At 43.1% G+C, this 26,455-nt stretch overlaps 1 protein-coding gene across 6 annotated transcripts in view; it reads right to left on the reverse strand.

Moving 5' to 3' along the window:
- RAPGEF5 (Rap guanine nucleotide exchange factor 5) overlaps positions 1 to 26,455 on the reverse strand; it is a 235,975-nt gene that overhangs the window by 64,156 nt on the left and 145,364 nt on the right. For 4 of the 6 annotated variants that reach the window (XM_030857070.2, XM_060304704.1, XM_060304702.1 and 1 more), the window contains exons 10-11: positions 6,699 to 6,817; positions 6,146 to 6,234 (exon numbers count right to left, since the gene is read on the reverse strand). In XM_030857070.2, the coding sequence (XP_030712930.2) occupies positions 6,146 to 6,234; positions 6,699 to 6,817 (208 nt within the window). Of the gene's footprint in view, positions 1 to 6,145; positions 6,567 to 6,698; positions 6,818 to 26,455 lie in introns of those variants that run through there. The other 2 variants (XM_060304703.1, XM_060304706.2) reach the window with 2 other exon arrangements.

The following is a 26,455-nucleotide window of genomic DNA, read 5'->3' on the forward strand; positions in this document are numbered from 1 at the left end:
TGTGGATATAGTTCTCCCAAATTTGTGTCTATAATGAGATTGGTTATTTAGCACCACGAACATCCACTCTTTCCCTATTTGCTTTTTGTCTGACTCCCTCCACTAAAATGTAAGCCCCACGAAGGTAAGGAGTTTGTGTGTGTTCTGTTTACAGCTGTATGCCCCACAGCTAGAACAGTGCCTACGTAAGAGGTCGAAAATATCTGCGGAAGGAAGGAGTTAAATTTTTCTATGGTATTCATTCACCCGCATATAGAAACTGAACACTCAAATATGCACTGCTGTACTTTATTACAGAAGCAGTGTGTAAAGTTAAAAGTAAAGGAATTACAGGGGGAGGGCTAGTATAAGAGCCCGGATGCAGAGTATTTCATCACTGGGGGAAAACCGCTGCTTTTCTCTAGCAACGGACTGTTTCTGAATATCCCAAAATGGCCTGGTAGTAAAACTCTCTGCAAACGGCTATTACTGGTAGGTGATAAACCAAAGCTATTCTTTGTAAATGTTATAGCATAATTTCCCAAAGGAACTAAAAAGTTTCCCATTGGACAAGGTTATACACAAACACACTTAAATCATCACCGGGTATGGCCACTGAGCCTTGAATTCCAAGCCTGCTACCCCATCAACATTCTAACTACTCTCTGGGCGAGGTTGAAGAAACACAGCAGTAAGACAGGGCAACATGAAGTCAGGCCAAACCGCCTCAGCCCTTGTGCAAAGCCTAAGTGATGGTGAGGTCAGCACAAAACGACCGCAGGGTTAAGGTCTCCTCCAGATCTAGAATTCTACGGTTCTGTGACATACTTTGAAAGGAAAGGGGTTGACATAAATCTCTTTAGATCAAAGCATTTTAGTGATGAAAGATATGTCAGAACTCATCTCACATATAACTTGCTCAAGGTCTCAGGTTGGTCTATTAATGGAGCCCAGATCTGGGGACCCAAGGCTTCAGAATCTCATTTTGGTACCCTTTCTACTCTGCTGCGTGCATATTCTCCTTCCTTAGAACATCATTTCTTACAGAAGTAAGCATTCCTGGCTGTGAGACTGAAGGACCACCCAGAGATCCCTGGAGTGTGACAGAACCCTGCAAAAATCCAAATGGGTTTTGTTCACTATACCGTCACCTCCTCATTCCAAGAACTGAGAGCTAACAGCTGTGTGGCCAGTACCTCTGTCCGCTCTGATTGTTTTCTTTTTTCAAAACCATTTCAGTGGATGGACCAGCAATGCAGGTTTGTGAATTCTGAACTCAGGCTGCAGAGGCTCTAGGGCAGGGACCAGTGGATAGGAGGCTGGACACAGAGACCAGGAGAGGGAGTGGGGAGGGGAGGTGGAGGAAAGGAGAAATGAAGCCCGTAGTTCTCAGGGGCAAATTGATAACTATTAGACACTTTGAATATGTCTCTGAAAAAAGTGGAGAGACAAAGTCACTGTCCTAGTTCTGTGGCTCTCACACCTGGCTACATATAGCTTCATCTGGGGAGCCTTCAAAGCCCATAACTCTTAGGCCCCAACTCGGGTCAGCTGAACCAGGATCTCGGGGGTGGGACCCAGACATTGATATTTTGAAAAATGCCCCACGTGCTGCTAATGATACAGCCACAGATAAGATCCACTGGTCTATTATGTGTTACATGATACCACAAAAATAAAAAGATAGATCCAAGATAATTTTACATGCATGTTAATCGCACAAAATCACGGCGAGGCTTACCACCATCTAAAAACTTCCATGCCTACCCACCAAAAGTTTTAGTCCTGCAAAAGCCATGCAGCCGCAGCGTTATAAAGGTCTTGCCACCTGCAAAAGCAAGCCTAGAAGAGAAGCACCAAACATCTTTCCAGAAATCCTAAAAGGTAAGGAAATTAAGGAAGAAGTTCACCTAAACTGTCTTCCGTATTTCCAACGATCAGGAAAAAGGCATTCTTAATTTTCCTTCACAAGAAATATGTATCAAGTATTTAGGATACGCTTGGTGCTGGAACGGGAAAGAAGATAAAAGAAAATGAAAAATGGCTTGCCTGCCCTAGCTTCACTCAAGGTTCCATCAGTGCAATGCCCCAAAAAAAGCCATTAAGCTGGCAATGGAGAATAGCTTTGGGACCCTATCAATGAAGTGAGACACTCCTATGATATAAACCAGGTACTTTCACGGAGGTGGTTGCCTCGTTACAAAGGTAAGGGACTCACTTTCTCCATGATGTAATCAGCCTACTAGGTGCTGTTGAAAGTACACCACCCACACGGAGGCGTCCATGCCTTCCGTGGTCAAAGCAGGATGAGCAGACATTTCCACACTGAGTACACAATATACTGAACGATAACCTCATGAAGTAAGAACAGCCATACCTGGAAGAAAGCAGGCCGAGCCTAGTAAGAATCGGCTAATATGCTTTACCTGTTCCCACTACCTTATTCCCTGCTTGTTTTTTCTTCAAAACCTGTAATCATAAGCACATTTGCTTCAAAAAGATGAATAAAAACCCAAGACATGGGAAAAAAAAAGGGGAGCAAATAATGTTATTTCCTCTTGTGTTTCCCCTAAGGTAGACTCATCATAATGCAGATGTAGAAAGAAAAGGCAGTAAGAAGGATTTTCTCTATGTATCCATCTGATCACAGTGTTGTCCCCGGTCACCCCCCTTAGAACAGAAATCGTTATTCCTAATAGAAGCATCTCTAGACAAAACACATTTGATCCTTTCCAGAGACGGGGCTGGTGGTGGGGACCTGCTCCTCTACCCCTCCAGCTCCTCTATTCACAACACATTTTCTTGCTTCTTGCCTTCCTTGTAATTCTCCTGGGCTGGGAATGCCCAGTGACGTCTGCCCTATTTCTGGGAAGATGAAAGATAGAGCTGCTTGATTTTTCCCTAACATTCCAAACGCTTCAAGTCAGACCCTGAACCTCGAAAGAAAAGGTAATCTTTGAAAACAGCTGCAGTCCTTCAATGTTCACAAATAGGTATCCAGTTACCAGACTCAAACAGTTTTTCTATTTTAAACAATGAATGAATTATTCATTCATTCATTCATTCATCCATCCATCCATCCATCCATCCATCCACTCATTCCAGATATTCCCAGGATGACTGTTGTGGTAATACCAGGGAGGAAAGGTAGGCACGTAGGGGATTATGAAACTAAGCATGGTAAGTGTTGTGTGGATCAAATCATTTATGAAAATCATTAGTAGGTTGCTTGTAAGCATCTCTAATAATGTTTTTTGCTTTTGAAACTCAGTTTGATATGGTGATAGAATACTACATGAATTATTGTTTGCTATTCCATTCTATTCTAGATTTGGGTAATAACAAAAAAATACAGTATCTCTTATTTCTATTCCATTCAGTTAAGTAAACTTTTTTTCCACTTGCATGTAGACAGCAATTACTAATCACCTGAACCTGTCCTTTGTGAGTATAGGTCTCTTAGCCTATTGGGCCTTGCACCTACATTTTCACAATGAAGTGACTTCTGTGGGGAAGAGATGGAAATAACTTGCATCTCTTGCTTGGTTAACTTGCCCAGCCTCTGGCGGGTACAGGAATGTAAGAGTCCAGAACAGGCTCATCCCAGCCTCCAGGACCATTTATTTCTTCCCATGAATGCTTTCTTCCTCATTGCCGTTGGGGCCATGTGGATAACCACCATATGGCCCCACCCGGCTCCATATGGCTCCATCTCCCTAAAAGGGGCGCTCAAGAACATAAAAACGCTGCTGTATACGTTTAGTGCAGCCCCTTCTCGTTTTCCTCCATCTGTCTTCCATATGTTTACGCGACTCAGACTCCTGCACACGTAGACCTTTCATAGTGAGGGTTGCCAGCCTGACCAAGATAAAGCACTAACATTCACCGCTGTCAGTGACAAGGGGCCCCAAGTACTTTAAATATGTGACTCATTTAGTATTCAAACTAGAACGAACTCATAACCACTTTTCTTCAATTTGTAAATGAAATTGATTTTAGATTTATATTTTTTAAAATGTTACCAACAAAAGCCACCCAGTGGCTCTTCTGTTGTATTTTCTCCAAGCGCTGTTCGTGAAGTGTGGAAGAACTGCATGTGACTTCCACTTAGGTGTCCCTATCATATTACACGTCAATCTCTCTCCAAAGTTGACTTTTTCATTTTCATAAAACTCTCCTTTGATCAGAGGAAGAGTTGTTACTGTTTTCCCCCTCAGGTGTCCCTGCAAACATCTGAAGTTTTACATGTGTCCTCTGCAAACGCTAAGGAAATGAGGAGGAATGAGGAGAGACTGACCCCTGCGGGGCTCTACCTGCCCGGCTTTGGCCACACCGAGTCGTGGTCCTTTTAGCTTTGCTCGGCACCTGGCAAGAGGGACACATCTGATCCCAGAGTTGGTATAATCGAGAAGAAACTGGGAATACCAGTCACTAGACACCAGGTACAACACTGTTTCCCAGCAGGAGGCCACCCCTGGCATTAGTAACAGGAATTAGGGTGATTTCTCATTCCCAGGGGTAACTTGTCAGTGGGTACCTAGGCCATCTTTCACAAAAAACTAATGACAGTGAGAACGAAAGAAAAAAGAAATCAAGTAGGCCTAGTACTGGCTTCAGTAATTTCTACTCTTATTAATATGACTTAGACACAAAGTCCTGTGTTATAGCACTGCAGTGCTATTAAAAAGAACGCATTCAGTCCCCCAAACTGCTACGCACGTTCAAAGGTGTCCTCTTCGTGGCAGATAACTTGCCTGTAATCTAGTCCAAACCACCTGTGTAAAGCAGTCTGCTAACCAGTACGCGGAAAATTATGGCCAGTTCCATGATGACTATCTCTGATGAAGCAGAACACGGAAATAGTGCTCAAACGCACAAAATATTAATAGATAGACATACAAAAACCACCCAGCAAATGCCACAACAATACGTTTCTCTTTTAGCTTGTTTGTGTATAAATGACAACTATTGCTATTTTTCCCCAAACACAGATATGCAAAATAAAGTTTTTATTTGAATTTCAAGATCAAACAGTAACATTTATGTAGGATGCGTGATTGAGTCATTTTTGGCTTTTTGATAAAAACACTATTACATATTTCACACATCTTTGTTTCTCTTAACGTCCTTTATAATGCAGTATAGAGCCAGACATCAATTAAGTTCAGACAAAACTACTGGGACCTAAGGAAACTCTTGTTCCCACCTAAGCTGTCATTTCACAACCCTTCCTGCATGGGAAAAACCTAAGGAGTTACTTGTACTAATAAAACCAAAAATGCCTTTTATTGACGCAGTTGATATACTGCAAACTGCGGCATCACAGGTGCTACGGTGGCAGCAAAAAGTGTATTTTAGTCAGGGCATCAAGTTGCAGAATTCAGGCTACAGCCAGAGGCCTGTTCATTGGAATAACTGCTCCAGGCTGGAACAAATGATAAATTTGGCTTAAGAGAAGCAAGCACTGCCCTTGTGTGATAAAGGAAGTTTGGGTAGCTCATGCAACGGTAGTGTTTCCAGAAGTGCAAGGGTGAAAAAGCTAAGTGGGTATTTTGCTCCCAGATTAAATAGAAAGGACAAGAAGCCTGATCAACAAGACTTCAGTGAATTACAGTTTCTGGTCTGAGAAGCTATGAATATCATATCCTGCACAGCAGGGCTTGCTCTGAGCAGTTTGTAAACCACATGGAAAAAGGCAGAAGTTGCTGCTAAGCTAATAGCTGCTGAGTAGTTGCATTAATTGTTGACTTTTCGGCAGGGAGGCTACTCCCCCCAGCTCAGTGCTTCCCACAAGCCAGGTGCACGCTATAGCTGGTAACCCCATCCCTCATATTCCTTCCCACTGGACACTGGCTATTAAATGCTGGCCTCTCGCCAACTGCCTTTAGGTGAGATGTGGTAAAAACGGCCAGCGAAACAAGAACATCTGCCTTCGTATCATTTTCTTTGTACAGCTACTTCCCAGGCGGCTGCTTGGATCTACGTGCGTCCATTTACTGGATTTAAACAAAACAGCAGGAGGCTAAGGGGGAGGCCCAAGAAGCATATGCTGGGTCAGCCCACTCTGGTTTCAGCTACAGTACAGACGGAGGCTTTGCCCCTCTGGAAACTGACAAGGGCAGCCGCAGCTGTGAGTCTGGAAGCAGGAGACACCCCCCTGCCTTACCTGTTTCTTTGTCCTGGACTTCTTCCAGGTGCAAGTCATTCAAAAGGTGCTCCAAGATCTTCTCTGGGGTCCCGGACACGACCACGTATCTGTCGGAGAGCAGAGAGTCCACGGAGTCATCCTCAGTGGAGGACTGTGAACGGCTGCTCCATTCTTCGTCCTCGTCCTCCTCGTCAATGTATTTGAAAGAAGGCACATCGAAGGTGGGCAAGGGCAGCTCTCGGTCTGAAAGCGCGGCAGAATCCTTCCTCTCTAAATGAGGGTCAAAGACTCTCAGCCGGGAGCTGCCCATTGTGCACGGCTACTAACAAAGGCATCCCCTAAAGGCTCAAAGATCTTGCCATCTCTGTCCTTTCACTGGGAACTGAGTCCATCTGGCTGCTAAGAGCTCTGCAGTCAGCTAGCACGCTGGGCTCGAGAGGCGGAGAAAACAGGGAGGGAGGGAGGGAGGGGGGGATAGAGGAGGCAGAGAGAGCGAGTGAGATGGAGCGGGAGAAGGGGAGGAAGGCAGGGAAAAGGAAACAGGAGCACGGGGCTGGGTGGGAACTCTGACCTCCAATCACTCTCCAAACTCCCCGCTTGGGGGGCTGGGCCGCAGCTCTGCACTTTCTTCAGCACCAGGACGTCCCGGTCTTGCTCTTTAACCTGAACGGTTGTCACTTCATCATCCTGCTTTCATTGCCGATGGGAGTGATGGATGGAAGAAAGAAAAACAGAGAGAAAATTTAAAAGGCAAAAAAGAAAAAAAAAGAAGCTAACTAAAGCTGCACTTTCTCAAGTTGCTTTCCCACCTAATATCTTTACAGATTCAGAACAAATTAGGAACCTGGTCAAGGATCTCCCTCTAATGGTACAGGGTCCAGGCTCAAGTTGTATGGATACATAAAGCATTAGAAAGACATAAATACTTTAAAGGAAACTGGAAAAAAGAATGAAGTGGGGATGGGATTCAGAGTTCATTTTTAAAACTACCTGAATGATGTGAATTAAGAAATCGAAAGTTCAGAGTCTCAAGAACACAATACACTAATTGCGTGTGTGCTATACTCTCTTTTACCTGGTTAATACTTCTTGAACTGCCGCTATATTAAAATTAGAAAGTCATATAAAACATCATTTAAACACTAAAACAATGAGCAAGCCATATTAAGCAGATGTAGCAGATATATATCATATTCATTTACATCACAGCCTTATTTTAAGGTGGGAAAAAAACTACTCATTCTATCATTCAGTTCCTGTTTTACTCCCAAACTTGAGGTGGCCTTCATATTTATCACATACTTGTTTTGCCAGAATACAAGCAAAAACGGATCTCTAGTTAGAACCTCATCTAGGCTGAAATTCGGATGTCACGGGTGAATGCACTGACTTTCTTCACCGCGGTCCCTTTTAACACGGAGAGAAGGCTGAACAATCATGCATTTCTGCACACACAGCTTCCACAGCCCAGAGCCTAACACGGCCCGCTGACGTGGCTCTGTCAGAGTCGGGCTCACTGCTGACCCAGCAGTGTGGAGCCGACCCAAGTGACACCCAAGTGACAAACGCTTCCAGAGTGTGGAGTGTGAAATTCTCCTGATGGGTGGCGCCCAACCAGAGGCAGGTAGGGGCGGAGGGGGTAGGGAGAAACACATGTAAAAATATTTACCGTCTGTATTTCTGAGGATCTGAGCAGAAGATTGAAGCAAGAAAAGTTGATAGCAAAGAGGCTTCACCTTAAAAATTATGTTGCCTCTCTAAAAAGGGAAACACGTCCTAGGGTTCCTAGCATGCTTCTGTGTTTCTGCTCCTGGCAGAAAACCCTACCTCAATTAGATACAAACACACAAAAAGAACATTTTCCCGCCCCCCGTTGGATAAAAAGTACTATGTCCTCGTGCCTTATTATCAGTTCCATAGATTTATCAGAGATGCCGATGTATTTATTCACCTTCCATAAGAATAGGAAGGCACTATTCTTGTCGTCATTGCCAACCAAATCAGTGGGAAAATGATGATTTCAACTCCCGGTGTGCTGATTCCTAAGAAAATGTAGTGACCTAGTCATTTGAGTCCCCCAAGATCTTCTTAAAAACAAAAAATACTAGTCATTCTAAACAGCAATATAATTTTAAGATCATCCTTTCTAAATCTCTTAGTGGCAAATAATTTTACTATGTAAAACTGATGTATTGCACTTCAGCAAGGTCAGACGCACAGTTACTGTGGCAATTAATACTGGATATTCATCGTTAAACTCCCTGAGGATGGCAGTGTGACTCCTGTAACATGAATACCAATGTATAATTGCTATCTTTCATTTCTCCAAAGGGGTTCTTTTGTTATCCATGTGGCTGAAGTGAAGCAAGGTGGCTGGTGAGAGGAGCATAATATTGACCAAAAAAAAAAAGGGGGGGGGCAGAATGTGAGTCCGGGATACTGAGACACAGAAACAAATAATTCAGTAAAGAGCAGGTGTGAAAGGACAAAAATCTTTCCCTAGCTTTCCTCTCGTCGTAAGCCAATATTCATTTTATATGAGCCTGCTGTCATTCTGAAGTACGTTTTACATTCTACGTGCATGTGATATACGGCATTATTAACTTCCGGGCCATGCACATACATATGGATGGGAAGGGCTTCTCTAATGTCTGTGTAACTAATATGTATTACAGGGCTGTGCACAGAGCAGCTACACTCTGCTGGGCAGGGGAATAGCTGAACCATACTGATGTACTATCAATAGCATCTTATGTCACAGTGATAGTTTCCATTTTGAAAACCTGTTAAAAAATAAAGAAGCAAAAAAGCAGAAAAATCAATGTATAAAAGGAGATGGAAGTTATCTAAAATTGCCGTGAAAACGTAATAACCGTATGTATTATACCCGGCTCTCAAGAAGGAAGGTGAAATTAACACCTCCTGACCAACCTATGTACCCTTACCTAACTGCTCTTCCTGAAAAACAGCATAAGTACCAGAGTTGAAGTTCTGGGTATGAAACTTTACTCTGGTGCTTGCTTGGTTAAGAATAAAAGTATTTAAAGAACTAATGACAAGAAATATGTTCAATGACAAACAGTTCATGAAATGCAAGTAAAGCATTAAAATGCTTACTTTATAGACAACCACTCAACAAACAGTGAGGGTCTGCTTTGGGTAAGGCACTGTGGCAGACACTAAGGGGCAAGCAGCAGTGAGTAAGACCAATGCCCTGCCCTTAACTGACAAGGTGATAGCTCCATAACAGCGTAAGTCTAATGTGGTGAGCTCCCCCAAGATGAGGCCACATGCAAGAGAGAAAGCAAAGGTAGAGAACCCATGCGATTTGACTGTCAAAGATGACAGATCAAATCCCAGATCTGTGGGTGAAAGAGAATGGAAATGCCATTAAAGGGGACAAAAAAACTGGTTCTGCTGAGAATGATGAACCTGGTTACAGACAACTGATGTTTCAGTACTGATGACACATCATGCTATAGATGTTTAGCAAGCAGTTAGAAATAGAGAACTAGGGCTCTGGACAAAGGCCAAGGACAGAGATAAATCTGTGAACTACTCAAGTTTGGGAGTGGATGAGATTGTTGAAGGGAAGCAGGACAGAAAGGGAACTAGGAAGAGAAAACATAGAAAGAAGGAGGAAGAGGGAGGGGATCAGAGTCATGAGGAAACCTACCAAAGAGATGACTAAGCAGTGAAACCAACAGAAGCCAGGAGAAGGTGGAGGGCACTGACTCAGGAGAGTCAAGGGCAAAGGCTGTCTGACGTTGTCAAATTCACCAAGATGAAGAGTCTAGGAGGAAGTGATGAGGAGACCACAATGGGAAGGTGAGTGTTGAGGTGTAAGCGGATGTGAAGGAAGTGCACAAACAGGCAAGACCGCCTCCTTGGAATTTCATCTCAAAAGGAAGGAGTCAGGCTGAAGAGGCTGCCTGGCTGGGGAAGTCGGCAAGGTGAGGGGCTAAGGAGAAGGGGCGAGAGATCAGGAACGTGCATGGAGGGTTTAGGCTACAACAGGATCGAGCCTTCCTCCTTCCAGAGAGGATCACGGGAAAGAAGATGGGTGGAAATTTAGAAAAAAATTAGAGCAGGGAAAATAAGGTAGCTGAGGTAGACAAAATGATATGCCTTCTATCATCTCCGTAGAGTGGGGGTTCCGACCATCTTCTGGAAGGGGAGGTTCCTGGGCCTGAAAACTGTTGGAAAAATGGCTTTAGGGGTTGCAACAGGGAATAAACAAGTTATGAAAAGAGGAATTGCCAGGCAGCTTTGTGCTGCTGAGGGTGGAAAAACATATGTTTATGGTTTTAGGCCTTCCTGCCAAAGTGCTCAGAAATCTGAGTGGGGGGGACTTCCCTGGTCTGGTGGTTGGGACTCCGCACTGCCACCGTGGGGAGGTGGGAGGGTGGTGCGGTGTGGCCCGCGGGTTAGATCCCTGGTCGGGGAACTGCGATCCCCACATGCTGCGCAGTGTGGCCAAAACAATTTTTTTTTAATTTTTAAATTAAAAACATAAATTAAAAAAAACAATTTTTAAATTAAAAGAAGAGAAATCTGAGAGGAGAACAGCGAATGACGCCCCCTCTGCCCACCAGGGGAAGAGATCAGCATAGGAGACACCAGGAGGGAGGGAGGAGAGGTGTTGTGGGCTGCCGTCAGCACACACGCAAAACAGCCCTTCTCCACAGGGCGTCTGTCTGGTTAGGGAAAGGAGTGCGCCAAGAGAGGAGCTGATAAGCGGGGGCCGAGGACAAGCCTTCACAGGAGTGAAGGGAGCAGGCAGGCAGTCGAGGAGGAAGCAGGTGGAGGCTTTCATCAAGGAGGCTGATCTCTGAAGTGGGGCAGTTCAGAGCAGGGCAGACGGAGCAAGGGAGAAGCAGCCCCTAACACCTGGGAGCCGGCCTGGCACTCAGGCTGGGCCTTGTGTTCTCCTGTTAAATGTCACTGATTCTGCGAAAAATCAACATCAGATGAGGCCACTCTGTGACGGTGGTGGGACAACACAAAAACACAGCCACTCGGAAGTCATATCTTAACACAGACAAAGCATAAACATTGATCACGGCAGAAAATACCAGAAAGCCCAGCGAGTGAGTAGCGACTGCTGCTTCTTTCCCAGTGACAACTTTGGCTTTGCTCCTCTCCCTATAGATAAGATTTAAGATATCGTCACAGAGTTGCCCAGTTTCCCGATCTAGAGCAAAGCCCTGCTACTTGAAATCCTCTCCAAAGTCACCAAACACAAACCCAAGTCTGGGATGTCCTTTCTTCTATCACCTTCTTGTACTGAGCTGCTGTGAGGCTCCCCACGGTGCGAGGGCTCCATCACTATACCAAAAGCAATAAACCCAACTTACTCAACTACAGGTGTGCTCCTGGTGGTCTCTGGCTAGAGGACAGTGACCATGGACAAAGGTCATAAGATGCCGCCCTGACACTGGCATGGTGCAGTGTGGAGAGCATGGTTACTGGAGTCAAAGATAAAATGCATTTCCTTGTCAGGAGGATGAGAGAGTCATACCCAGGGATGTTCCTGAAAGTGATGAGAGGATGGGTGAGGAACAAATGCCCGAGGACTTCCCTGGCGGTCCAGCGGTTAGGACTCTGTGCTGCCAAGGCAGGGGGCGCAGGTTCGATCCCTGGTCGGGGAACTAGGATCCCGCACGGTGCAGCCAAAAAATAAAAATTAAAAAAAAATTTTAATTAAAAAAAAAAAAGAATGCCAGTGCAAGGGGCACAGACCTTAGGAGAAGGGACTTCTGTAGGTGCAACACTGAAGAGGAAGGTGCAGTGGGGAGTGGGATGTATTCCCAGAAGGCACCATGCTTCCCACCGCCCGCCCCAGCCAAGGCATGGGGGCGCTCAGCTCTGGTTGGTACAGGCTAAGTGAGAATTCTCCCTGCTCCCTGACACACACTTTAGCTCCTAGATCTGCACAAACCAGGTCTTTGCCCTACTCTCTTGAAGGGATGGTAGGAAGAACAAGAAACTCTAAGGACCAGGCCAGATGGATTCTTCACAGCTTTGCCTATGGGATGCAGTCTGGGATGAGCTGGGAGATGGGGGAGGAAAGGAAGTGTAAAAATAAATAGGTATCCTCAGCTGAAAGGGGGAGGGGAGAGGAGGGGGGAGGGGAGGGGGAGGGGAGGGAAAGATGTTTGATCAGACTCACAGGACCTTTTGAACAGAGGCCATGAAAAATATGAAAACAGAGGAGGGTTTTCAGCTTTTCTCTGCTCCTCATCTCTTTGTTCTATTCTTTGGTGACTAGCTCTGATTTCTTTTCTTTTTATGGCTACACTGCTCCCCTGCCTGCAAATTCTGAATGAATGATAGAACCCATCCCTTTGACTTACTTTAGATTAACTTCCTTGACCAAGATCAGCTTTTATACTTCGAAATCCAACTTTTCTTTTTTCATTTATTCACATGAAAGACATTTATTTTTAAGATGAAAATACATATAGGGTAATAAAAATACTGATTTTTTTTTAAAAAGTAAGGTGAAGAACTGATGTTCACAGTTTAGCAAGTCTATGCTGTCCTGAACCAAATTTCTGACTGCATTTATATTTTCACTTGTCACCAGCACTAGCAAGAAAAAGTCATTACTAAGGGATTTCTCAGGCCTGCTGGAATTGTCACAACTACTTGCTTGATTTTCCATTATCTCTGAAAATGGAAAATATTCCTCTCCCAAGTACTGACATAAAGCAGCCACTGGTATTCTCCATGGCACTGTGTCCCTGATGCTCTGTGAGTATCAACTCTTACAAGAGGGCTTAGCTGGGGGTTCATGGATGGGCTTTAGTGACTCGGAGAAGCTTCTGAAAGTATATAAAATTTTTATGTGTAGGCACATTTTCCCAGGGAGAGTCCAGAGTTCTAGGTCTCACTGGAGTCTATGAACCCCAAAAGGTACAAATCGTTCCACACAATGACACTCATATTTATCACTGCATCTAAGTAACCTTCTTTGACAATCTCCTGCTGGTAACACTGCCTATCCAGATAAGATGCCCAAAGAACCCTGACATGACATCCATCACACTGACCTCTGATTATCTGCTCCCTCTGCGCTCTCCACGAAATGATGACATCTTGAGGGCAGGGACTGTGACTTCTAGTTCTCTTCCTAACACACAGCTTAGGGCCTGGCACATGATATTAACTTGATAACGGTTTACTGAGCGTGCAAGTTCAAGCAAGAGAGTGAGTGAGCGAGTGGATTACCTTTAAAAGACAGAATTCGATCTCACGTGGTTCAATGGTCACTCTCCTCTGAGGCTGCCCCTACCCTCTCTACTTAGTCACTTTCCTATTATGATGCTCATCACATGAGATAACTGTGTTTTGTACTTGAGCGCTGTACTTGCTCCATCTGTCAGAATTCTACCAAACTAAGCTCCCGTGCAACTGACATAAAAGAGACCATATAACTAACACAACAATGGGAAGGCATTCACTAAATGGTACTGTCCCTGAGTCTAGGGCACATAGAAAAAAGGGTGTGGGCGTGAACAGGTCACCCTGTGGGTTGAAGTGTGAACTGGGCAAGATGTGAATTTTGTGCCCTCTAAAATCCCCCTTCTGCCCCCTTCGGTTCCAACCAGGATCCTCAACACTCCTCACGTGACCCAGTGTTCCATCATCAAACCTGTGTGAAGCAGGCAGCACCGGAGAAGCTTTCAGATGGAGAATGCACAGAACCATCTAGCTTGATGCCGTGGCACTCAAGAAGTCATACAAGTAGCACAAGGTGCAATGCTGCTTTCCCTCAAGTTTGTGAACACCATAACTGAAGATGCTAACTTAGTGGTAGGAAGGCATTTGCTATGGACTGAAGGTTGATGTCTCCCCCAACCCCGAATTCCTATGTTGAAACCTATCCCCCAAAGTGATGGTGCCTGGAGGTGGGGCCTTTGGAGCCCTCATGAATGGGATTAGTGCCCTTATAAAAGAGGCCCCAGAGAGACCCCTTGCCTCTTCTGCCCCGTGAGGACACAGCAAAATGACAGCTATCTATGAACCAGAAAGTGGGCTCTCATCATATATTGAATCTGCTGACACCTTGATCTTGGATCTCTCAGCCATCAGAACTGTAAGAAATAAGTTTCTGCTGCTTATAAACCACACAGTCTGTGGTGTTTTGTTACAGCAGCCCAAACAGACTGAGATGGCATTTAGAGCCAACAGCTTATTATGATGCCTTTCATTTCCCAAACTCCTTGGTCGAACTTTCATTCCTCCTACGAAGTTCTCTTCAAGAACCACCTCCTCCAGGAAACCTGCTCCGTCTACCTCCCGTCTGACGTGGCTGGCCCTTCTCTGCAACCCCACAGTGTCACATGACTCCTTCGGGCTCAGCATTCCGAGAAGCACATACTGATGACCTTTTCTGTCTCCCTTCTAAAGCATAAGCTCACGTGTGGGCAGGCACCGTATCTCCTTCAACTTTGAATTCCCAACAAACAGCCAGGTCTCGGCACTTCATAAATACCTGAAGAACCTTACCCACATGGATCAATGAACACACAAAATGAGGAATGGATAAATGTGTAACTTTGGGGGACTTCCCTGGTGGCGCAGTGGTTGAGAGTCCGCCTGCCGATGCAGGGGACACGGGTTCGTGCCCCGGTCCGGGAGGATCCCACGTGCCGCGGAACGGCTGGGCCCGTGAGCCATGGCCGCTGGGGCTGCGCGTCCGGAGCCTGTGCTCCGCAACGGGAGAGGCCACAACGGTGAGAGGCCCGCGTATCGCAAAAAAAAAAGTGCAATTTTGAGTAGAGGTTTAGAGAACAGCAGCTTACTCTCAAAAGATACATTTCAAGTGCTGAACTCTGATGGTGTCAGTACAGGGGACAGTTTGCTGAGAGGTGCTCTTCCTAAGGAAGGGTAATCCAACTACTAGCGTTGTGGATAACAGTGGCCTGCGCTGTTCTGCATCTTGATCGTCAACTTGAGTGTTTGGGACACTCAAACAGATATGGGTAAACTGAAAAGAAGAGCTGCATGCTCATCACACTGGACAGTGATATAGACAGACAAGGGGTTATGAGACCAAAACAACCTGCTCTAATTCAGGATCTTGGCCTGAGGGTGGTTAATGTGAGGATCACTAAGGCAGCCCCAAAACTTGGCCAATATTTAAGAGGAAACATGGCTAAGTATTTTGTGAAGTGTAAAGCATCATGCAATCATTAGCTACTAGACAATTTAAAAAAGCTAACATAGTTTTATCTCATAGTGGTAGAGGTAACCACAGCTCAAGAACTAAGGAGACAGCACTGCCATATGCAACTAACAGACCCACTAGGAACAGGCAACAAGGGAGGGATCCAGCCATGACCAGGCAGGTAAATCTATCACATTTATTGAGGGTTTACCATACATCAGCAAAGCTAAGAGTTGCACATCCATTATCTTATCTAACCATTACAGCAATTCTATGAGGTACATACTGTTAAAACTCCCATTTTGATAAAGTAACTTGGCCAGTTACTTGTGTGAGGGTGTGTGGTAAAGCTGAGATTGAACCCAGGCAGACCCAACCACAGAGCCCTTAACCAGAACCACAGACGTCCCCAGAAGATGGTCACTAATACACGTTAGAGACTGTAAGTATGGAAGGGGACTTGGTCTACCCCGGTGCTGGCAGCCAAAGCAGGCTAATCTGCTTGGCAGGTGAGGCAACAGGTGTGTCTACGTCATGCTGAGTTCCAAGGGGAGAAGAGGGATGCCAAGGACCAAACGTAGTCTCAGGACCACAGCTAAGCAAGCTCAGCCAGGGCGGAGCTCATACCCCTGGCAAGGGGGAAATGCAGTGCTGGCAGGAACAGAGTTCAACATGGCAGGGATTAGTGGGGTCTGATGCCCACAAAACTTGGGTACCCAGAGACATGCAGCCTAAGATTAGCAGGGCGTCCAGCGCATAAGCTGCCTTCGGCCTGATGGGCTCAAGCACTGGGCAGGCATGGAACTGTACACTTTAATATAGTTAATTTTATGCTACGCAAATTTTACCTCCAACAAAACAAAACAGGGCTGTGATGAGCCTCTGGGCACAGGACTTTGCTGATCAAAATACATGGGACTCTGCGCCAAGGAGCTACAAGTGGGTCTGGGAAACACACCCTTTGAGGTACTGTTCGGGTAGCTGGAATGTCTAAGAACAAAAAGATGGGGAGAATGAAACCACAGCAGGAAATTTTCACTCTCTGAGCTACCCTGCCTTGTGGGATAGGGTGCCATAGGATTACCTGTGATGTTCTAGAAAAGTTACCTTCCGTTACTGGGTGGCTAGATCGAGGAAGCAGATGGAGGCTCAGTTTAAGGAAGTACTGATGGCAGAGGCAGAATGAGCTCTGTCTCAAACTGGAGCAGAGCTTGTCAATAACATTACTGACAAGTGAAGATGGTTCTTCAGTGAGTGAGGCTGGACAAGATAACCTCGGCATTTTTTTCCAATCCTTAGATCCTACAGAATTCAGTTCTCTTGACATCACTTTTCTCACAGAAGCCCAAAGTGCTGTCTCTCCTAAATAGGAAAGTGGCATGTGATTTAGTGGTTAGGGATCTCTCCTCGTCTTGTCCTACGGAAATTCACACACAGCTTAGCAAACCAAACCACCAATGCCCGCATCTATTCTTGTACCGTTAAATGTGGGTACAGCAGAACTGGAATACTTATCTGAAAAAAAAAAATCTCCTCTGGCCAAAAACAATTTTGTCTGAGAACAACCTTCACAGAATTTGCTGACAATGTATCTCATGACTCTCTATTCTCATGGAAAAAAAAAAAAAGGAAACAGATCTTTAAAAAAAAAAAAAAAAAAAGTAAGAAGGATATTGCTGGCAAGATAGACCTGATTAAGAGAGCAGCTAAGGGAAAGACAAAGTAAGCAAGATACGTGTCAAGGTGAGTAGTGGTTTAGATTTACCATATCACAAAGTTCTGGCCCGGCAAACACATCGTTTGTATAGATGGTTCTGGCAGAATGAGAGTATTTAAACAATGATAATTAGTTCTTTTAAAAAATCCTACACATATTGTGATTAATAACTCAAACTAACGCCTAAATAGGACTAATAGAATTCATCATCCCCAAGCTTACAAAATCTAGGTCAAGTCTGACTTCCATAGCGTGAAAGCAAACACAAAGTTGTTACGGAACGTGACTAAACTCCCACAGAAAAACGAGTACACAAGACTGGATAGGAAGTTCTGGCTGCTAGAAAAGAACTGTATTTATTAAATGTTACTGCCTCTAATAATCATGTAAAGCAAGTTTTCTAAGAACCCTACAATTAGGGCAAGGCTAGGAATTTGATCCTGAAGCCAACTTCAGCTAGTAAACCTATTGCACAAGAGAGCAGAGGAGATGGGGATAGGATGTAATATCCTGAAATACAGGCACTGTTTTTCCATCACAAGTCTATTTTGATATACGCTATTAGCTTCATGGATTATTCTGGACACTGGAAGAAAAGAGGCATACTCAGCAAGGTTCTGAAAGTGTTTAATGGAGGGACTATTTACAGAAGTATGGGTAGGTTTGATAAAACTAACCAAAATATGGTGAGATAACCATGGACCAGCAAAGGGAGATACTAACCACCCCTGGGCTTGAAGGGGCAAGAGGAAGTCAGAGTGAGTACTGGATCCCATTGGGAGGGAGCTGGAGAAGTAACTGAGAGGCTTGCAAGGAGGAGTTGCAGTCCCAGAGGGGTGCAGTCACTGCCATAACTGCAGCAGAAAGCTGGACAAGGTAGGAAGAAACACCCTGACCCCGTCTCCTTCTACACTCGGATCCCCTATGACCCCTCCCATTGCCCGAGCCCCATTTGGAGATGGAAGGCAAGAGATCCCGGTGGGTTAGGTCCATGGGGGTCAGGTCTCACTGCCAACCAGCACAGAGCAGAGGTGAGAATGGAGGAGGGGATGCAAATGTACATGATCTAGCAAACCTGTCCTTCCAGTTTCCAGAGAAGCTTAAGTCAGCTTGTCACTAAGTTAGATGGCACCATATAGGTCATGGAGTCCATCACCTTGCTGTCAGGAAAACAACTCAAAAACCTAATAGCTTGGGCTTCCCTGGTGGTGCAGTGGTTGAGAGTCCGCCTGCCGATGCAGGGGACACGGGTTCGTGCCCCGGTCTGGGAAGATCCCACGTGCCGCGGAGCGGCTGGGCCTGTGAGCCATGGCCGCTGAGCCTGCGCTCCGCAACGGAAGAGGCCACAACAGTGAGAGGCCCGCGTACGGCAAAAAAAAAAAAAAAAAAAAAACCCCTAATAGCTTTAGGGTAAGTTATATTGGCATCTCCCTAATTGACTTAATCTAATTCCTGCACGTTTTATTTTCTTAACACTCTTTCTGGTCTAATATTTACATCAGTTTACTACAGTTCAGATCCTACACTTTGCTTCATACTCGACACTCCCCATGTGACCCTTGAGAGTTATTAAATCACACAGGTGTTATTGTTTTTTATCATAAAATCTTAAATTTTATTAAATCTTTCCCAGAAAGTATTCTAGATCCAGTATGCAAGTTCTTGGTTGATGACAAGATTGTGGGTGGGGATAGAGAGGAGAAGAGAAAGGCGAAATGGCAGGACAAGTTCCACTCTGATATCTGCTGCATGGGAACAGGGGCTTGGTCTGTCTTGTTCTCTGTGCTGTCCCTCCATCCAGAACAACACTGTCTGTTAAATGAATGAATGGCCTGGTGAATGGTGGGTGAGCAGACAGATTCTAGACATTGGGATGGCCCAAGATCAAGGACAGAGAGGTCGGCAAAGGCAAGGAGGAAGAGGTTCCAAGGGACTCAGTTCAGAGAGTAGGCTAGGGTAGAAAGGAGAAATTTCAAGAGTTAGTTAATGCCTTACAAGGCCCTAGTTTTGTGGCGGGGTTCCTGATTATCTGCAAGGGAGCAGTCAATATCCTTCAGCATCAGCAAGTCTAAAGTATAAACAAGATAAAACACCTGCAGCAACAAGCAAGGCGTGATGTCAGCCGTGGTCACGGGGGGAGGCTGCTGCACTCCGTCACTTCTGCAGCCCCTTGGTCCCAGATATGGTGGTTATTTCACTCTGCTAAGACTCAGAGGTACATACACTCTCCCTGGTTAGTGGGCCCACGGGAAAATGCAAAGGCTCGGCTGGGCTGGAAAGTCACTAAGACTTACCCCTTGGATTCAAAAAGCCTAGGTCAAAGGGCAACTGAGGGCACTGCCTTGTGCATATGTGATCTGACAGAGGCCTATTAGAAGGTAATTCAGAAGAAATGAGGATGCCTTCAAATTCTAAATTAGATCATTAAGCATTTCCTAACATACTGAGGTCACTGGAAAAAAACTTTGTCTATCAATACTTTGAACCTGTGAATTCCATCAATCCACAGCGTTCATGCAGACAGTTTGCACGATATGTTCACGACAGATTCGGCCACTTTGCAAAAAACTCAGATAACTTAGTGCTGGAAACAGCACTTATTTCCACTTCGCATTATTGGTATATCTTTTTTTTTTTAAACATCTGTATTGGAGTATAATTGTTTTACAATGGTGTGTTAGTTTCTGCTTTATAACAAAGTGAATCAGCTGTACATATTGGTATATCTTGATGGCCCTGAACATACAATACATATGTTACTTGAGATTTAAAACAACCAAAAAATCTGAAATCTTGCTTCCTAGGAAATTTTACAGAAATGACAAATATAAATTTTAGAAATACCTTCTAGTTCCCAAGAATTCTTATACCATTGTGTGTGTGTATGTGTATATGTGTGTGATACACTTATGAAGTTATTCTGAAGGGAAAATATCAATATTGACACCTTCCTCAAGCAGCCTAAAGATGAGATGAAAACCTATGGCAAATTATGACTCGGACAAAGTTACTAGTTGCAGATATACTTGTCACCTGGGGTTTGACTAATTCACAGCAGCAGTTTCACAGAAGCCTTTAAAATCTGAGTAAAAAGAGGACAATATGGATTTTAACAGCAGCCCTTGATAGCCACCCCTGACTAGTTCCTATGGCGTTGGCTTCTCCTCCCAAATTCCTCTTATAGGAAACACAGTTGTGTTTGGAAATGCGTCCTGATTAAGTAAAGATCTAATTTATAAATTGAAATAACTTGAGAAAGCTAGCTCTTAACTGTGAACAGACCCAGTGGAAATATTCTTCAAATTTAAAAAGTACTGGATCCATGAAATTGGCTAAGAGAGTACATCTTAAGTGTTCTCACCACACACACACACACACACACACACACACACACACACACACACACAAAATCTAACGTAATCACGTGAGGTATGCATATGTTAATTAGCTTGACTGCAGTAATCATTTTACAATGTATGCATATATCAAAACATCACATTGTACACCTTAAATATATATGACTTTTGTCAATCATACGTCAATAAAGCTGGAAAACAATTTTAAATTGCAAGTAAATAAAGTGTAAAGTAAAACACTTAGAAAATGGGAATGCTTCAAGTCAAGGAACTCTTTCCAAGTCACTTTTGTGTGTATATAAATGTGCATTTACACGTGCGTGCTTGTGAATATGCGTGTGTGTGTGTGTGTGTGCACGTGCGTGCATGTGTAACTTTAGAGAGGGCAAGCAGTAATAAAAAGGGCAGCCTCAGTCCTTATACAAGTTATGGAATGAAAAATTCCTAGTTACCGTAGCAACTGCAAGATCACATGGCATGGAAGCAAGGAGATACAAAGCATCTTAAGTAAACACTCTTGTATTTTCATGTTTTGCACATTCCTTGGTGCTTTTAGAGAGGCACGCCTTAGGTCTCAGCAGGAACCATCTCAGAAATTTATTTCACAGTTTGAAACAAGATTGGGAGAAAGGTAGGACTGTGTCACTCTTGGTTTATTGCACAGCCACAGAAAGTTGGTGTTAAAACAGGTTAAGGGAATTTAAACTGCAATGGAATACTGGTACAATTATTTGAGAGACAAACAAAATTAGAAGGTAAAAAGGAAGAGAGAAGGTTAAAATAAGACAAAAATGAATTCGGTTGCAATGGAGTAGGTGTTTCTCCCTCTTTTTCTGGAGTGAAGGATGGATGTGCGGGAAGAGAGGAATGGATTGAAAAGAAATGGAAGTACTTTGATAATAAAGAACAGCAAAACAATCTTCTATTTTCCTGAATATTAATGTGCACTTGGGATGCCAAAGAGGATTGAAATCCTCATATACAAACCTGCCCCAGTAAGAGCCTTGCTTCGTAAACTATGACTCATTGAAGTTTGAAAGTTTGTGTCTACTCTTTACCAACTATGTATTCTCCCAAAAGCTTGTCCGTAGTTACAAACTGACTACTGTGATGAACCTCCCTGTCCTTTCTGCTTGTCATTTCCAGGTTAATTCCCCATGGTACAAAACCCTTCAATTTAAAACTTTAAATCTCCAATGAACCGGAATCCTGGAGATGAGATGAAAACCTTCGATCTGCAGAGATACAACTTGGGTTTTGCAGAGATTCGGTTTGAGTGCTTGAACTTGGGAAACATTTCAAATCACTCACAATTGTCCTCTTGACCGAATTCAGGCCCGCAAATATTGATTGAAAGCCTAGCGCTAGACACTGGGGGTAAAAGTTCAAATAAAACATGGAGATTACCCTCAAAGAGGAAATATTCTTTATGAGAGAGAAATGGGGGAGAGATATAAATTTGCATTTTTTAAAAAACAGTGGTTTGGAGCTAGGCTGTGCATAGCGGTTAATGAATTTAGCCAGTATAAATAAATAGACCCCTTTATTCTTATTTCTAGGAGTTCAAGGCAGAAAGATCTGGAAGTTTTTTTAATTTGTCATTATCTGGGAGTTTTATATCTCAGTCCTGCTCAGGACATTCTGAACTCAGAAAAACAATTCCAAATATTTAATGACATGACTTGAAATATGGTTTTAACACCCTGACAGCAGGGATACTTCTGGCAGGATGCTAGATCACCATCTGTCCATACCAACAGCATTTCCCAAAAAGTAAATTTTTAGAAATTCTAGCCACAGGAGTACTTTTAGAACATAAAAGAACAGAATGATTATTGGCATTGATAGGCATAGTCAATCAGAGTAAAAGATGGCTATTCAAAACCTCCTGAATAATCAACTGGTATCCACTTTAAAATGGCAACATTTCCCCGCAAAGTGTTCAACACTCAGAAGTACGAATGCTGCTGAATTTGGGGGGGGGGCGGGTCTTCAATTTAAGACAGGAATTTTAGAGCTAGAAGAAATCGTAGATGTCCAATCTACTACCCTTATAGATGAGAAAACTGAAGCTCAGAGAGGTAATATGACTGACTAAATTCATGCTCAATATATTTAATTTGTAGCGAGTTTGTTAACAGAATTTCAATTTATCAAGAATAAAACAGATTTTTTAATGCTGGTAACAAAACAGTAAAAGTTTGAAAATATGAAAAAATTCGCATGTGATAACTGATCAAGAAACCTTACTTTTACATTACAAAAATAAATCCCAGCTATATGAAAGACCTGAGTGAAAAGTGCAACTCTAGAAGAAATAGAAGAAAATAAAATTGAGTATCTAGCCACAGAATTGGGAAGAACTCTCTGATTTTAAAGGTGATTTTTGAAATTAAAAAAACATGAATCAAGAGTTTTGCTCATATATGTATAAAAATAATAAGAAACAAACTCGGCAAAACTACATATAACAAATATTACAAAGATTAATGTCCTTAACATATAAAAAGCTTATTCAAATCAACAAGAAAAATCCCAATGGAAAAATGGGCAAAGGAGGTGAATAGATTATTTACAGAAGAAATATAACTGGATTGATATAAACTGCAAGTATTCAACCTCACTAGAAAAGAAATGTAAATTTGAACAATACTGGTCCTTGCCATCAGCCCGAGAAGAATACTTAGTTTCTCCTTCTAAGAATCGTAATAATCAATGTGGGTGAGGGTATTACAAAATAAGTACTTTAATGTAGTGCTAATGTATGGGAAAATTGGAACAAGCTTTATGGAGCGTAGCTGAGCGAAAAACATAAAAGAGATTAATGCAGTTCATACCTGTGAGTAGTAATTACTCAGCTAGGAACTTATCCTTAAGAAATATAAATTTACATAAAGATTTTTTTAGAGATGTGCATCTCAGATCACTTATAACAGCAAAAATTTGAAAACCTATTTGCCCCCAAATGGGAAGAGTAAGTAAGTGAAGTATGTTATGGAAACGTAAGGAAAGCCTCATAATGTATACAATGATATAATTGGGAAGGCGAGAGGAAATCGTAGTTAGTTCTCACTAAATTTTCTGTTCTTCCTTGTAGCTTTCTATGATTTCTAAATTCTCTACAAAAGGCACGTATTACTCTACTATTAGTAGAACAATTTTAAACAGTCTTTAACAGAAATGTGCTATAAATTCCTGCAAGTTGCCTGATGCCTTGTTCTGGACTGTCAAACACCTATAAACCTCAAGAATGAAGCTTGTTTTCAAAAACAAATTCAATCAGTAAAACAGGACAAGAACTATATACAATATTCTAATTAAAATATATTTTGTAACTAGAAAATGGGGAGAGAGGAAAATGGTAAACACCAACAATATGCAACTCTCTTTAGATATGAGATCTGTGGTATTTGCCGTTTATGATTTGTGTCCTTACGTGGTCAGAACCCAGGAAGTAAAAGAGAGGATGTTTAATTTAGCAAATGCCTCACCAGAAGGCAAAGAAACAATTTTCTAGAAACAAACACCGTATTCAGAGTACACCCCTTACTTTCTTCTGTCTGCGTATCGCCCTTCTTCACTCTCGTGTCTTTGTTTTCTCATCTTTCTCCCTCACTAACAGTGGCTGGCTTGGGGGCTCAAATCATATCTTGTTCACTTATGTCTCTGTTCTACTGTGTGTGATGCCTGGTTCATCAGTGCTTAACAAATGCTTTTCTCAATGAATATAGGCAAGAATAAATCTTGGCCAAGTACTTTAAAAATCTGCTCTATATATGAAAAGGAGAAAGTTCTACTGAAATTAAAAATTATTTAGGCCCTAGACAAAGTCAACTTTATGTGCCATGGCTGAATACCCACTACTGGTAGCAGCAAGCTAAACAGCTCTCTGGCTGTCTCCATCTTCATCTAGTAGGATTCTTTCTAATCATCTGTATGAGCTCAAACACGGGAATCTGAAATAAACTTCTAATGATGGAGAAGCTAAGTGTCTGATTGATGAGGGATGCTGGTGTCTGTCTGAAGACCTCACTGCAGTTAGCTAAGTGAATGAATTCCCCGGAGTCGGTGGGTCACCATATCCAGCTAGGGAATGCACAGTTAATTCCCTCTGAGTCTTCCATAGGCCTGTGCTACCTAACTCTTCTTTTCTTTCTAGGGTCCCCCAGACCGGGAGGTCTGCAGTTGCCATGCTCCATCACTCAGAAGGAAAAGACACCATTCTTGGCTTTTCTTCTGGATTGGAGCCCTCTCAAAACTTAGGTTTAGGCCAAAATGGGGTCAACAAAACTCACTACACTCTTCCCCGGAGATTCTGGCATAGCCAGGTGTGGTACATAAAAACAGAAGTCAGAGCTCAGATGCAGAAACGGCAAACCACAGAGGCTGGGGCCAGGGGAATAAGCAGTTGCAGATGTTGACTACACCTAGGGCCAGTCAGATCTTTATTAAGAAGGATTTTTCCAGGGTGTGGCGAACTTTTCTCAGGTCTCTGCACATCTCCTCCATATGCCAAGATTATGAATAACACTGAAGGACAGGAATTGGAGATATACTGACTTGGCACAGAAGTGGGGTCTACTTAAAATTGGGATACAAGTCAGATGAGACTGACAAATTACAATGGAAACGGCATTTACCAGTTCAACGAGTCATGAAAGGTGTCTGCCCGCAAGCATCTGGCATTCAGGTATATTCCTTAAAAGACAATCAGAATAAAATTGGCTCTCTACTTTATTCCAAAGTTTCTTCTCTTGGATTTTAAGGGTTAGTTAGAATTCTGTCTCATCTAAGCTCAAAAGCTTCCCTTGTCCACCTCGGTGTACCCCTTAACCTCGAACTTGTAGGTAGAAATCAGCACCAACTTGGGCCATGCGTGCTCTGTCCCTGCCATTCTATACCCTGTAGTTCTATTCATGTACATCTTTTAAAATTCCAGTCATACAAATTACGAGAGGAGACAGTATTATCTCCATGCCTTCAATTACCCTCTCGGTTCCCATGATTTTAGAGTTATACCTGAGTATTGTTTTAACACGGAGATCATTTTTAGATCTGTGCTTCCCTATGAGTGTTTAATGAGAAGCACTGAATGCTCCCATTCATTTTTGTTGACAAAACTGTACCTGTGTTCAGGACTTGCTGTGTTAATTTTCTGATGGGATAAGTGCTAACTAGTAGGAGAGAAGTAGTTCAGCAGAAATGCTTTATTGGAGCAAGGGTCATTTCAGTCAGGCTAGTCTCCATTAGAGTCCCACAACATATACCTTCAGAAACACAAAGAGTTAAAAGCACAAAGACTGAGTTACACCTTTCCCTAACAAACCTGAAGGATCTCCGATAATGACTATTTTAATTAATGATCTTTTGCTTCTGATAACAGAGGCTAAAAGGTACACATTTTACGAGAAGAATATTATCAATGGAAATATTTCAAAATCTTCTTGTGATTAATGAACTTCCGACAGAATTAATGGAGTGTAAAGTACTTATTGCCCATTTCAGAGGATACTCTTTATAATCCTGTTTAGCAGGTACCAGTTTCTGGGTGAAACTTTTTCTTACCTAATGAAGACGCATCACATCAAAAAAGTTCTTTCCAATGCCTATGATTCTCATAGGAAAACTCCAGGATACTCAGATTGATTGCAAAAAATAACACATCATCACAATCCCCCGACCTGTAGTAACAGTAAGTTCACCGAGCAGGGAGAAAGTGATAGCATCCATCAACCATAAAATTCAGTTTGGGATTTTATTATGCATTGTACCATTTGGGGGTCATTAGAATGCTTTATGCACAAGAGTATCAATATAAACCTTGTTTTGCCTCTATAAATCCTACCCAAGGCAAGATCAAGCAAGGTTTAACAAGTCATCCGTGTGATTTTGATCTCACAGGGTCAAATTTTACCTGGACACCTTCCACCCCACCGCTACCTGGGAGGTCACTAAGATATGCTTCTGTGACTCACTAAGTTTTCAAGAGACCTTCCTTAGAGATCCCTACCCCCGAGCCACTTCCTGCTCGTCTTAACTGTGGTTCACTCCCTCTCTTTATTTCTTGGATCTGGAAGAGC

Source organism: Globicephala melas, chromosome 9, assembly GCF_963455315.2.
Source record: "Globicephala melas chromosome 9, mGloMel1.2, whole genome shotgun sequence".
NCBI lineage: Eukaryota > Metazoa > Chordata > Mammalia > Artiodactyla > Delphinidae > Globicephala > Globicephala melas.